The following is a 12,995-nucleotide window of genomic DNA, read 5'->3' as shown; positions in this document are numbered from 1 at the left end:
ACAAATAGAAAACACCACGCATAAGTACTTAATACAAGCTTTGTTTCATGCACAGAATTATTTAAAATATTGCATAAAATTACTTTCAGGCTGTGTGTATAAGGTGACATCTGAAATAAAGTGTTTAGACTTGGGTTCCATCCCCATGATATCTTGTTCCAAAATCTGAAAAAAAAAAATCTGCAACACTTCTGGTCCCAAGCATTTTGGATAAGGGATACTCAACCTGCATTAAGTATTTCCTTCTTTTTTAAAGCTACTTGTATAGTATCCCTAAACACAACACCTTTTTTCATTTTGACAACTGAAAAAAACAAACCTAGCTTTTTGAGGGCAGTATTTGCTACCAATTAGATGAAAGCTTCCTAGGGAAGATGAACTGTGAACAGTCCCTGGGTCTGACTTCGACTTCTAGAGTTTACAGGAACCCATGTTTAGATGTCAGTGAGCAAGGTGATGAGTGAGTTTTAGGGAACAAGTCACAGTTTAGGCATCCAGGATGTGCGGAAATATGCTTAAAGGATTGTATTCTTGTTTTATATTTTCTGCTTCTAAACTCACCCTGATCTCTCAAGATCAATGCAGAACCTTCCTGTGGGGTGAAATGAGTGTCTCCAACTGATCTAGAGATCAGGATATGGAAGGGAGAGCAGGCACTTTATTAGAATGTGGCCAAACATGCCAAGTGTAGAACAAAATGGGAGCCAGGACTTCCTTGAATATACTATCTTGAGATTATGAAGGCAGTGAATATGTTAGTCATGATAGCCTTCAACACATCTGTTTCTTTAATCACACACCTCAAACCTCGACTGGTTGCTCTTTGGTTGTGGTGCCTAACTATCATACTGAGAATTCTCTTTTCTCTATCCATTGTATAATTGCCTTTTCCTGTATCTCATTCACATGCTTGTGGATCACATCCTCCAGTAATTCATGAAATGGGGTACAGGGGATGTAGACTTTTTGGGAACTTGGATGTCTGAAAATATATTCTACTCTTATGCTGGATTGACAGCTTGACTGGATATAGAATTCTTGGTTGTAGATTACCTCAGAAGTTTAAAGGGTTTCTCCCATTAGTTTCCATTTCCAATTTTGCTTTTTGGAAATCTGAAGCCATCCTGATTGCTGATCGTTTGTATCTGATTTTTCTGTGGAAGTCTGTAGAATCTGTCTTCAGTATTCTGAAACTTCCATTTTACTGAGTATTTTAAATCAGGTGTATTAGGGTTCTCTAGAGGGACAGAACTAATAGGATAGATCTATATATAAAGGGGAACTTATTAAGTATTAACTCACAATCACAAGGTCCCACAGTAGGCCATCTGCAAGCTGAGGAGCAAGGAGAACCAGTACAGTGCCCAAACTGAAGAACTTGGGAGTCTGATGTTTGAGGGCAGGAAGCATCCAGCACAGGAGAAAGATGTAGGCTGGGAGGCTAGGCCAGTCTAGTCTTTTCACATTTTTTTTTTTTCTGCCTGCTTTAGATTAGATCCACACTGGCAGGTGACTAGATGGTGCCCACCCAGATTAAGGATGGGTCTGCCTTCCCCAGCCCACTGACTCAAATGTTAATCTCCTTTGGCAACACCCTCAAAGACACACCCAGGATCAATAACTTTGCATCCTTCAATCCAATCAGGTTGACACTCAGTATTAACCATCACAAGTCCACCTCTTGTCAACTTGAACCCATATCCATCTCCTGAGATCATACGTAATCTCCAAATAAAGACGATAATGAGGTCATAATTATGCCTAACGTAATACAACTATCCCTCCTACAATCAGAAATGCACCAATCCCCAACCCAAATACTATTACTATACTATATAGTATACTTACATACTATACTATATACTACATATAAGTACACTATATGTAAGTATACTATATACTATATAGTAAGTATACTATAGTAAGTATAGTATATAAGTATATTATAACAAAAATGGTGATGTGAAGTCAATAAATCATGTCACATGATGAAGGAAAAAGGAAATAAAATGAAGATATCTTCTTAGTACAAGTGTGTACGTGCACAAACATGGTTTTAACAAAAGAAGGAGGAAACACTCATGACAATTACAGTCCTCGTTTCTGCAACTGGTCAAGTGGTCATAGCTGATATTGATGACTACATTCTTCTACTACCCATTCTGTATTCCCTTTGCCTTCAGCAAGCACCTCAGCAGGTTATGGTTTTTTCCTGGTGGAGTGACCCAAACCTTCATTCCTGAAGGGTCTGGGCCATTTGTAGCTCTGCCTGGATTGGGCTGTTGTAGTTTCCCATTGACCTTAATCACAGGGCATGGTAATACTAAGAGACACCCTAATAAATCTCCTGTATTGCATGCATACTCTTCCTTACCTCTGTTGTGGAATAGTAGATCATACATGGCCTTCTAGAGAACTTTACCCAGCCCTTCAAAGTATTGTCACCTAGTTGGTGTTGTGATTGTGACTTCAAAAGGCCATTCCACTGTTCTATAAATCCAACTGCTTCAGGATGATGAAGAACATGGTGAGACCAGTGAATTCCATGAGCATGAGGCCACTGCCACACTTCTTTAGCTGTAAAGTGAGTGTCTTGGTCAGAGGCAATGCTTTGTGGAATACCATGACAGTGGATAAAGCATGCTATGAGTCCACGGATGGTAGTCTTGGCAGAAGCATTGCATGGAGGATAGGCAAACCCATATCCAGAGTGAGTGTCTATTCCAGTGAGGAGAAACCTCTGCCCTTTCCATGATGGAGGAGGTTCAACATAATCAACCTGCCAGCAGATAGTTGGCTGATCACCCTGAGAAATGGTGCCATATCGAGGTCTCAGTGTTGGTCTCTGTTGCTGGAAAATTGGGCACTCAGCAATGGCTGTAGTCAGGTCAGCTTTGGTGAGTGGAAGTCCATGTTGCTGAGCCCATGCATAACCTGCATTCCTGCCACCATGGCCACTTTGTTCATGGGCCCATTGGGCGACGACAGGGTTGGCTGGGGAAAGAAGCTGAGTGGTGTCCACAGAACAGGTCATCCTATCCACTTGATTATTAAAATCCTTCTCTGCTGAGGTCACCAGTTGGTGAGCATTCACATGGGATACAAATATCTTCCCAGTTTTTGACCCCTCAGAGAGGTCCATCCACATACCTCTTCCCCAAATTTCTTTGTCACCAATTTTCCAAGCATGCGTCTTCCAAGTCCCTGACTATCCAGCCAAACCACTGGCAACAGCCCATGAATCAGTATATAATCACACATCTGACCATTTCTCCTTTCATGCAAAGTGCACAAGCAAGTGCACTGATTAAAGTTCTGCCCACTGGGAACATTTTCCCTCACCGCTTTCAGGGATGTCCTAGAAAGGCAGCTGTCCACTTTTGGGTGGTGCCTCCATATTGTGCAGAACCATCTGTGAACCATACTCTAGTCTTTTTCTGTCAACTGATCATAGGGAACTCCCCATGAGGCATCGGTGCAGGCTGGGGGAGAGAAGGCAGGGTGGCAGGAGTGGAGACCATGGGCATTTGAGCCACTTCCTCATGTAAGTTACTTGTGCCTTTAGGACCTGCTTGAGCCCGATCACGTATGTACCACTTCCATTTGATGATGGAATGCTGCTGTGCATGACCTACTCTATGGCTAGATGAGTCAGAAAACACTCAGTTCATGATAGGCAGATCAGGTTGCATGGTGGCTTGATGACCCACAGTCAGACGTTCAGTTTCACCAAAGCCCAGTATCAGGCCAAGAGCTGTCTCTCAAAAGGAGAGTGGTTATCTGCAGAAGATGGCAGAGCCTTACTCCAAAATCCTAGAGGCCTCCGCTGTGATTCACCTTTGGGGGCCTGCCAAAGGCTCTAAACAGCATCACTATCTGCCACTGACACCTCAAGTACATTGGATCTGCTGGGTTATATGGCCCAATTGACAGAGCAGCTTGCACAGCAGCCTGGATCTATTGCAGAGCCTTCTCCTGTTCTGGACCCCACTCAAAACTGGCAGCCTTTCAGGTCACTCAATAAATGGGCCACATTAACACACCCAAATGAGAAATGTGTTGCCTCCAAAATCCAAATAGACCCACTAGACATTATGCCTCTTTCTTGGTGGTAGGAGGGGCCAAATGCAGCAACTTATCCTTCACCTTAGAAGGAATATCTTGACAGGACCCATAGCACTGGGCCCCTAGAAATTTTATTGAGGAAGAAGTTCCCTGAATTTTCATCAGATTTCCCATCCTCTGGCACACAAATACCTTACCAATAAGTCCAGTGTGTTTACTACTTCTTGCTCACTGGATCCAATCAGCATAATGTCATCAATGTAATGGACCAGCGTGATATCTTGTGGAAGCAAAAAATGAGCAAAGTCTCTCTGAATAAGATTATGACACAAAGCCAGAGAGTTAATATACCTCTGAGGTAGAACAGTAAAGGCATATTGCTGGCCTTGCCAGCTGAAGGCAAATTGCTTCTGGTGGGCCTTATGGACAGGAATGGAGAAAAGGGCATTTGCCAAGCCAATGGCTGCATACCAGGTACCAAGAAATGTGTTAATTTGCTCAAGCAGTGAAACCACATCTGGTACAGCAGCTGCAGTTGGAGTCACCACTTGGTTAAGCTTATGATAATCCACTGTTATTCTTCCAGATCCATCTGTCTTCTGCACAGGCCAAATGGGAGAGTTGAATAGGGATGTGGTAGGAATCACCACCCCTGAGTCTTTCAAGTCCTTAATGGTGGCACTAATCGCCACAGTCCCTCCAGGGATGTGATACTGTTTTTGATTTACTATTTTTCTAGGTAAAGACAGCGCTAGTGGCTTCCATTTGGCCTTTCTCACCATAATAATCCTCACCCGACCAATCAGGGAGCCAATGTGGGGCTTCTGCCAGCTACTAAGTATGTCTATGCCAATTTTGTATTCTGGCGCTGGGGAAATGACCCGGATGGTCCGAGAACCCACTGGACCCACTGTAAGTCGGACCTGAGTTGAAACTCCATTATTACCTGACCTCCATAAGCCCGTACTTTAACTGGAGGACCACAATGATGTTTTGGGTTCCCTGGAATCAACATCAGCTCAGAGCCAGTATCCGGTAGTTCCCAAAATATCTGATCATTTCCCTTTCCCCAGTGCATAGTTACCCTGGCCAAGAAGGCCAGAGGTCTTCTTGGGGAAGGATGGGAGAAAGATTAACAGCATAAATTGTCAGTAGTGTAATGGAGTCCTTTTTCAAGGGGACACGGCCTCCCCTTCATTCAAGCAGCTCTGGGTCTGTAAACTGGCTCAAGTCTGGAAATTAAGGGGCCATGATTCTCTGTTTTTATAATTCAGATTGGTCTTTTGTTCATTCGACCTAGAAGTTTTCTGCTTATATAAATTAAGTAAAAATGCAGTAGGCTTCATATCAATTTCGCTTCTAGAAACACTGTGATTAATTAGTCAGTGCCAGAGTATTATATGAGTCAGACTATTCTGATTGTTGCCACTTTGCCTCTGTACTCCATTACAGTAGCTACGTGCACCTTGCCTTTGATGGCTGAGTGCTGCCACTTGACCCCTGCCACCTTGGGATCCAAATATTCCCACTGTATTTATTTCTTACTTTTTAAATTTATGTTTTAGTCTGTTTTCATGCTGCTGATAAAGACATACCTGAGACTGGGAAGAATAAGAAGTTTAATCAGACTTAACAGTTCCACATGGCTGGGGAGGCCTCAGAATCATGGCAGAAGCAAAATACATTACTTACATGGTGGCAGCAAGAGAAACTGAGGAAGAAGTAAAAGTGGAATCCCTGATAAACCCATCAGATCTCATGAGACTCATTCACTATCACGAGAATAGCATGGGAAAGACCGGACCGCACTTAGTTATCTTCCTCTGGGTCCCTCCCAAAACACATAGGAATTCTGGGAGATAAAATTCAAGTGGAGATTTGGGTAGGGACACAACCAAACCATATCATTCTGCTCCTGGCTCCTCCAAATCTCATGTCCTCACATTTCAAAACCAATCATGCCTTCTCCACCGTCTCCCAAAGTCTTAACTCATTTCAGCATTAACCCAAAAGTCCACAGTCCAAAGTCTCATCTGAAACAAGACAAGTCCCTTCCACCTATGAGCTGTAAAAATCAAAAGCAAGCTAGATACTTCCTAGATAAAATGGGGGTACAGGTATTGGGTAAATACAGCCATTTCAAATGGGAGAAACTGCTCCAGAAAAAGGGGTTACAGGGCCCAAGCAAATGTGAAATCCAGCAGGGCAGTCAAATTTTAACGTTCCAAAATGATCTCCTCTGACTCCATGTCTCACATCCAGGTCATGCTGATGCAAGAGGTGGGTTCCCATGGTCTTGGGCAGCTCTGCCTCTGTGGCTTTGCAGGGTACAGCCTCCTTCCTGCCTGTTTTCATGGGCTGGTGTTGAGTGTCGGTGGCTTTTTGAGCCACACAGTTCAAACTGTCAGTGGATCTACCATTCTGGGGTCTGGAGGACGGTGGCCCTCTTCTCATAGCTCCACTAGGCAGTGCCCCAGTAGGGACTCTGTGTGGGGATTCCAACCCCAGATATCCCTTCCTCACTGCCCTAGCAGAGGTTCTCCATGAGTGCCCCGCCCCTGCAGCAAACTTTTGCCTGGGCATCCAGGTGTTTCCATACATCTTCTGAAATCTAGGGGGACGTTCCCAAACGTTTTTGACTTCTGTGCACCCGTAGGCTCAGCACCATGTGGAAGCTGCCAAGGCTTGGGGCTTCTACCCTCTGAAGCTACAGCCTGAGCTGTACATTGGCACCAATCAGCCACAGCTGGAGTGGCTAGAACACAGGGCACCAAGTCCCTAGACTGTACGTGGGGACCCTGGGCCCTACCCCATAAAACCACATTTTCCTCCTAGACCTCTGGGCCTGCGATAGATGGGAGGGGCTGCTGTGAAGGTCTCTGACATGGCCTAGAGACATTTTTTCCATGGTTTTGGGGATTAACATTAGACTCCTTGCTACTTATGCAAATTTCTGCAGCCAGCTTGAATTTCTCCTAAAAAAAATGGATTTTTCTTTTCTACTGCATCATCAAGTTGCAGATTTTCTGAACTTTTATGTTGTTTCCCTTTTAAAATGGAATGCTTTTAACAGCACCCAAGTAACCTTTTGATGCTTTGCTACTTAGAAATTTCTTCCGCCAGATACCCTAATTCATCTCTCTCAAGTTCAAATTTCCACAAATCTCTAGGATGGGGCAAAATGCCACCAGTCTCTTTGATAAAACATAACAAGAGTCACCTTTTCTCCAGTTCCCAACAAGTTCCTCATCTCCATCTGAGACCACCTCAACCTGGACCTTATTGTTCATATCACTATCAGCATTTTTGTCAAAGCCATTCAACAAGTCTCTAGGAGGTTCCAAGCTTTCCCACATCTTCCCGTCTTCTTCCGAGCCCTCCAGACTGTTCCAACCTCTGCCTGTTATCCAGTTCCAAAGTCACTTTCACATTTTTGGGTATCTTTTCAGCAACACCCCACTCTACTGGTACCAATTCACTGTATTAGTCTGTTTTCACAATACTGATAAAGACATACCTGAGACTGGGAAGAAAAAGAGGTTTAATTGGACTTACAGTACCACATGGCTGGGGAGGACTCAGAATCATGGCAGGAGGTGAAAGGCACTTCTTACATGTTGGCAGCAAGAGAAAATGAGGAAGAAGCAAAAGTGGGAACCCCTGAAAAATCCATCAGATCTCGTGAAACTCATTCACTATGAGGAGAATAGCATGGGAAAGACCAGCCCCCATGATTCAATTACCTTCCCCTGGGTCCCTCCCACAACATGTGGGAATTCTGAGAGATAAAATTCACATGGAGAGTTTGGTGGGGACACAGACAAATCATATCAATTTATTTATTTATTCTTTTATTTATTTTTTTTGTTTTTGAGATGAAGTATCTTTCTGTTACCCAGACTGCAGTGCAGTGACATAATCTTGGCTCACTGCAATCTCCACCTCCCAGGTTCAAAGGATTCCCTGCCTCAGCCTCCTGAGTATGTGGGACTGCAGGTGCCCAGCACCACACCCAGCTAATTTTTGTATTTTTAGTAGAGACTGGATTTTATCATGTTTGCCAGGGTTGTCTTGAACTCCTGACCTTAAGTGATCTGCCCACCTCAGCTTTCCAGAGTGCTGGGATTACAGGCATAAGCCACCACTGCACCTGGCCTATTCCCATTGTATTTAAATTTTGTAGTTGGGTGACTGTGTATCCCACTGTTAGATCTGACATATAGAGAAGGGCAATTACAAGACTCTTCAAAGATGCAGGTGCTGCCCTCTCAAATCTGTTTCACAAGGCATTGGTCAAGGGTATATTTTCTGGACCCTCCTGGATGGGATGAGTAGGTCTAAAGTGACTAATCCACCCCACCATCCCTAAGCCTTTGGGTCCCTTCTTCTACATTAAACCAAGGGAGATCAGGCATTTCCAGCTTGCTCACAGTGGGCCATCTTTTAATCCGTATTTCAGCTAACCAAGCAAATAAACTGTTAGATTTTTATAAAACTCCCTGATCTGCAACATTAAATGCAGAGTCTCTATTTAGTGTCCCCCAATCTATAAATTCAGCCTGATCCAACTCTATGTTCTTTCCACTATTATCCCACACCCTTAATATCCATTCCCATGCCTGTTCTCCAGATTTCTGTTTATGTAAGTTAGAAAACAGTTCTTTTTGAGTGTATCACACCTCTCATGGGTCACATTCTCAACCTCACTTCTAGGGCCCTCCAAGACTTTTGTCTATTTATAGATCTAGAAGCAAACAGAGGTGTTGGGGGTGGTTTCTGAGGAGAATCAACATTATCTTGCCTGGCAACTGCCTTGGGGGAGGCCATAACTGTTGCCTCAGGCAGCGCAGGGTTTATCTCTTCAGACAAAGGTGGAAAGGCTGATGGTAGCATGGGTCAGGGAAGGGATGTTGCCACTACTGGGGATGGGGAAGCTGTTTCTTCTGGCAAAAAAGGTCCATCAGAGTTTACAAACTCAGTGTCCCCAGCTTCATCAGGGTACTCCCACATGTCCCCATTCAAAGTTGCAGGGTCTCATTCTTTTCCAACCAATGACCTCACTTTAATAGCAGACACCTGGCGAGGCTGTGCATGCACCTTTCATTGCAGCTCAGCCACTTGCATGATAAAAGCTTGTATCTGTTTTTCCATAATTTCAGCTCTTTCTCTAAAGGAGATAAGACTCTCACTCTGGGCAATCTTAGCAGATTTGAGGCTAAGTATCTGCTTCTGAAGCTGGGAGTTAAAAATCCCTGAATTCATCATTTTCTTTCATCACTTTGTCCACTGAACTTAGGAGCAACTAACCAGCTTCATTATGTTCCTTGGTTCTCCACATATGGTCAAAGGTATTACGTATAGAGTCACTAAACTCCTTGCCTCTCATGAGCAATGAATCAGGTGTGTCAAATGCATTATTATTATTATAACTCTCTAAACAGTTCATGCCAAGGACTCTCAGTGTTTTCCATACTATTAGAAATAGAGTCCTTGGCATTTTTGGATCTAATTATATTAAGCAGCCAACTCCAGAAACCCCAAAACCGATGAAAGAACTCCATTCTTAATATTCTGTTCTTCTAGAACTCCTGGTACAAAAATCTGTATTAGTCAGGGTTCTCTAGAGAGACTGAACTAATAGGAAATGTATATAAAGGGAAATTTATTAAGTATTAACTCACATGATCACAAGGTCCCACAATAGGCCGTCTGCAAGCTGAGGAGAAAGGAGAGCCAGTCTGAGTCCCAAAACTGAAGAACTTGGAGTCTGATGTTCAAGGGCAGGAAGTATCCAGCACGGGAGAAAGATGTAGGCTAGGAGGTTAGGCCAGTCTAGTTTTTTCATATTTTTCTTCCTGCTTTACATTCTAGCCTTGCTGGCAGCTGACTAGATTGTGCCCACCCAGACTGACAGTGGGTCTGCCTTTCCCAGCCCAATGACTCAAGTGTTAATCTCCCTTGGCAACACCCTCACAGGCACACCCATGATCAATACTTTGCATCCTTCAATCCAATCAAGTTGACACTCAGTATTAACCACCACAGGAGGTTTATGTCCTTCTTTTTTGGAAATAATTTTAAAATATTTTTATTCTCTTCCTCATATTTTCTCCTTTTTCTCTCTTGAAGTATTATTTGGAGTAGACCCGTCTGGACCAGTATTCTACTTTGCTTGTTTCTTTGCCATTTCTATGCCATTTTACTTTACTTTCTGGGAGATTTTCCTAATTTTATCTTTCAACTCTCTATTGAGTTTTTCTCCTAAAGACTTTTTTAATTTCTAAGAGTTATAATTTTCCTTTAATTTTTTTTTTTTGTCTGTTTTGGACTTACCTGCTAGAGACATTCTTCAGATCTTTGGAAATTCCTGTCTGTTTGTTCATCATTAAGACTGGAAGAGGAAAAACATGGAAATAACGAACAAGTGAGCAGTATTTCATGACCAAGCTGTATTGTAGGGTGGTCTGAGTGAGCTGTTCGGGAATCTCCCAATATCAGTGTCTTTACATATTTGCTAGTGGAATAATTTGATTCCCAGGGAAGTTACATTTTGTCCTGAGGGCAAGGGTTTGGCAAGCAGAGTCCTCTAAGCCAAGTAGAAGAAGATGGGCATGTGAATATTCTCTGCTTTCAATATCACTATTCATGAAATTAATCACTAGATTGTATATATGTACCCATATACATGTATATATAGACATGCATACATATACAGCTGATTCTTGTTATTCATGGATTCCCTATTTGCAAATTTACCTACTTGCTAAAACTTACTTGTAACCCTAACATCAGTACTCATGGCACTTTTATGGTCATTTTCAGACATGCACATAGTGATCAAAAAGTTAAGTCATCCAGCACATTTTCCCAGCTGAGGCTGAACAAGGTAATACTCTACTTTCTAGTTTTAATGCTCATAATGTACTCAAGTTCCTTCCATGGGCTATTTAGTGCCACATTTTCCACATTTTTGTGCTTTTTCTTTGGTGATTTCACTGTTTAAAATGGCCGTGTTAGTGGCTCACACCTGTAATCCAAGCACTTTGGGAGGCTGAGGCAGGAGGATCACTTGAGGCCAGGAGTTCGAGACCAGCCTGGCCAACATGGTGAAACCCCATCTCTACCAAAAATACAAAAAATTAGCCAGGTGTGGTGATGTGGGCCTGTGCTCCCAGCTACTCGGGAGGCTGAGGTGGGAGGATTGCTTGAATCTAGGAGTCAGAGATTGCAGTGCGCCAAGATCGCACCACTGTACTCCAGCCTGGGTGACAGAGCAAGACCTTGTCTCAAAGGTGGAAGGGGATGGGGAAAGGCCACCTAGCACAGTGCTGAAGTTCTGTCTGGTGTCCCTAAGCTGAAGGCTGTGATTTGCCCTAAGGAGAAAATATGTGCATTAGGTAAACATTCAGGCATGAGTTTACAGTGCTGTTGGCATGAGTTCAACATTACTGAATCAACACTATAAAGAAGGTGTCTTTAAACAGAAATACACATAAAACAAGGTTTTTGTATTGATCCATTAACAAAAAAAGACAGAAACCTAACTCTGTATTTCCCCTAGTAGCCACAGTTCAGTATTTGCTAATTCAGTGCTCACAGTGACTTTATAGAACTTAACTACCAAAAATAATGAGAATTGACTGTATGTATGTCTGTATCTATACCTACCTGTTTTTGCTGTAGTATTCATACCTTCAGACGTGCCTCATATTGACTAATGCACAGACTGCTTATTTTTACCTTTCCAGAAAGCAGAATCACCTAGAGATGGGGAAGGGCATGTATCCAAGGAGCAGGAGAGTTGCGGTGTGGGGCAGGGGTTCGGGGCGGGGCATGATCTAGGAATCTTAACTTCTTTCAAAGAGCTTTCCCCTTGGTCCTCCATATTTTGACAGTCTCTTCCTCCTCATTCGCCTGCCCCAGTTGTAGAGGTACATGCTGTCCAGGAGTTCCTGTGACTTTTAAGAGTCTGTAGGGTGCATCTGGATCGTTCTCAGTTCTCCCTTACTGTTAGTTTGGGAAGTAGAGTTTGGTGTTGCTTTAAGTCCTCCAAGTCAGTTACAATGTCTATTAGCTTTCCAAATTTTAGGTTTCTTGTTTTCTTTCCTCCCTGTCCTATGTTTCTATGTCCCTTTGTCCCTTTACTGTAGCTTTGTTGGGGTTTAGGGAGAAAGCAAAATTAGATGGGAAGCTCTAAATTAGATAGGATCTGCTATCCTCACTGAGTCTTAATTCTTTTTCTTGTCTCATGACTCATGTTCCTGAGATAAATTTTATTGATAAGTTGAGGCCATTATTCCACCCCCTTGCCATAGGGCCTTGGAAGATGTTGATATTGCTAAATATTTGCATGTTCTGGACTGCAAAGAACTTAAGAATTCTGTGATTTGCAGGCATCTGAATGAGAAAGAGTCTTCCTTTTTCTTCTCTACCATGTTCCTTTAAGAAAATGTGGATAGCTTAGTTCTCTACAAAGCACTCTTAATTTCCAGCTCAAGAAAGGGAATATCTGGTCAGAAATAAAACTCTTTCAGTTTTAATCTAACCCTAATTCTCTCCATGCTTCTTTGTAATGTTTGTTTTTGTTTTTATTTTTTTTTCCTGCTCATGTTGTCCCTGTTTTTTGTTTTTTGTTTTTTTGTTTGTTTGTTTTTTTTGTTTTTTTTGAGATAGGGTCTAACTCTGTTTCCCAGGCACAATCAATCATGGCTTACTGCAACCTCAGCCTCCTGGACTCAAGCAATTCTTCTTTGGCCTCAGCCTCCTGAGTAGCTGGGACCACAAGTGCATGCTACCATGCCTGGCTAATTTTTAAATTTTTTTGTAGAGATGAGGGTCTCACTGTGTTTCCCAGGCTGGTATTGAACTCCTGAGCTCAAGCAACCCTCTCGCTTCAGCCTCCCAAAATGCTGGGATTATAGGTGTGAGCC

General features: G+C 42.8%; 2 protein-coding genes across 2 annotated transcripts in view; one reads left to right on the top strand and one right to left on the bottom strand.

The window, feature by feature from the left end:
* ZC2HC1B (zinc finger C2HC-type containing 1B) overlaps nucleotides 1–12,995 on the top strand; it is a 66,447-nt gene that overhangs the window by 3,094 nt on the left and 50,358 nt on the right. The window lies entirely within an intron of this gene.
* Nucleotides 2,308–3,485, bottom strand: LOC126952603 (uncharacterized). The gene has a single exon (XM_050787417.1). The coding sequence runs from the start codon at nucleotides 3,146–3,148 to the stop codon at nucleotides 2,336–2,338; it is 813 nt and encodes a 270-aa protein (XP_050643374.1). The 5' UTR covers nucleotides 3,149–3,485; the 3' UTR covers nucleotides 2,308–2,335.

Source organism: Macaca thibetana, chromosome 4 (assembly GCF_024542745.1).
Source record: "Macaca thibetana thibetana isolate TM-01 chromosome 4, ASM2454274v1, whole genome shotgun sequence".
NCBI lineage: Eukaryota > Metazoa > Chordata > Mammalia > Primates > Cercopithecidae > Macaca > Macaca thibetana.
This window is presented reverse-complemented; position numbering and strand designations above follow the sequence as displayed.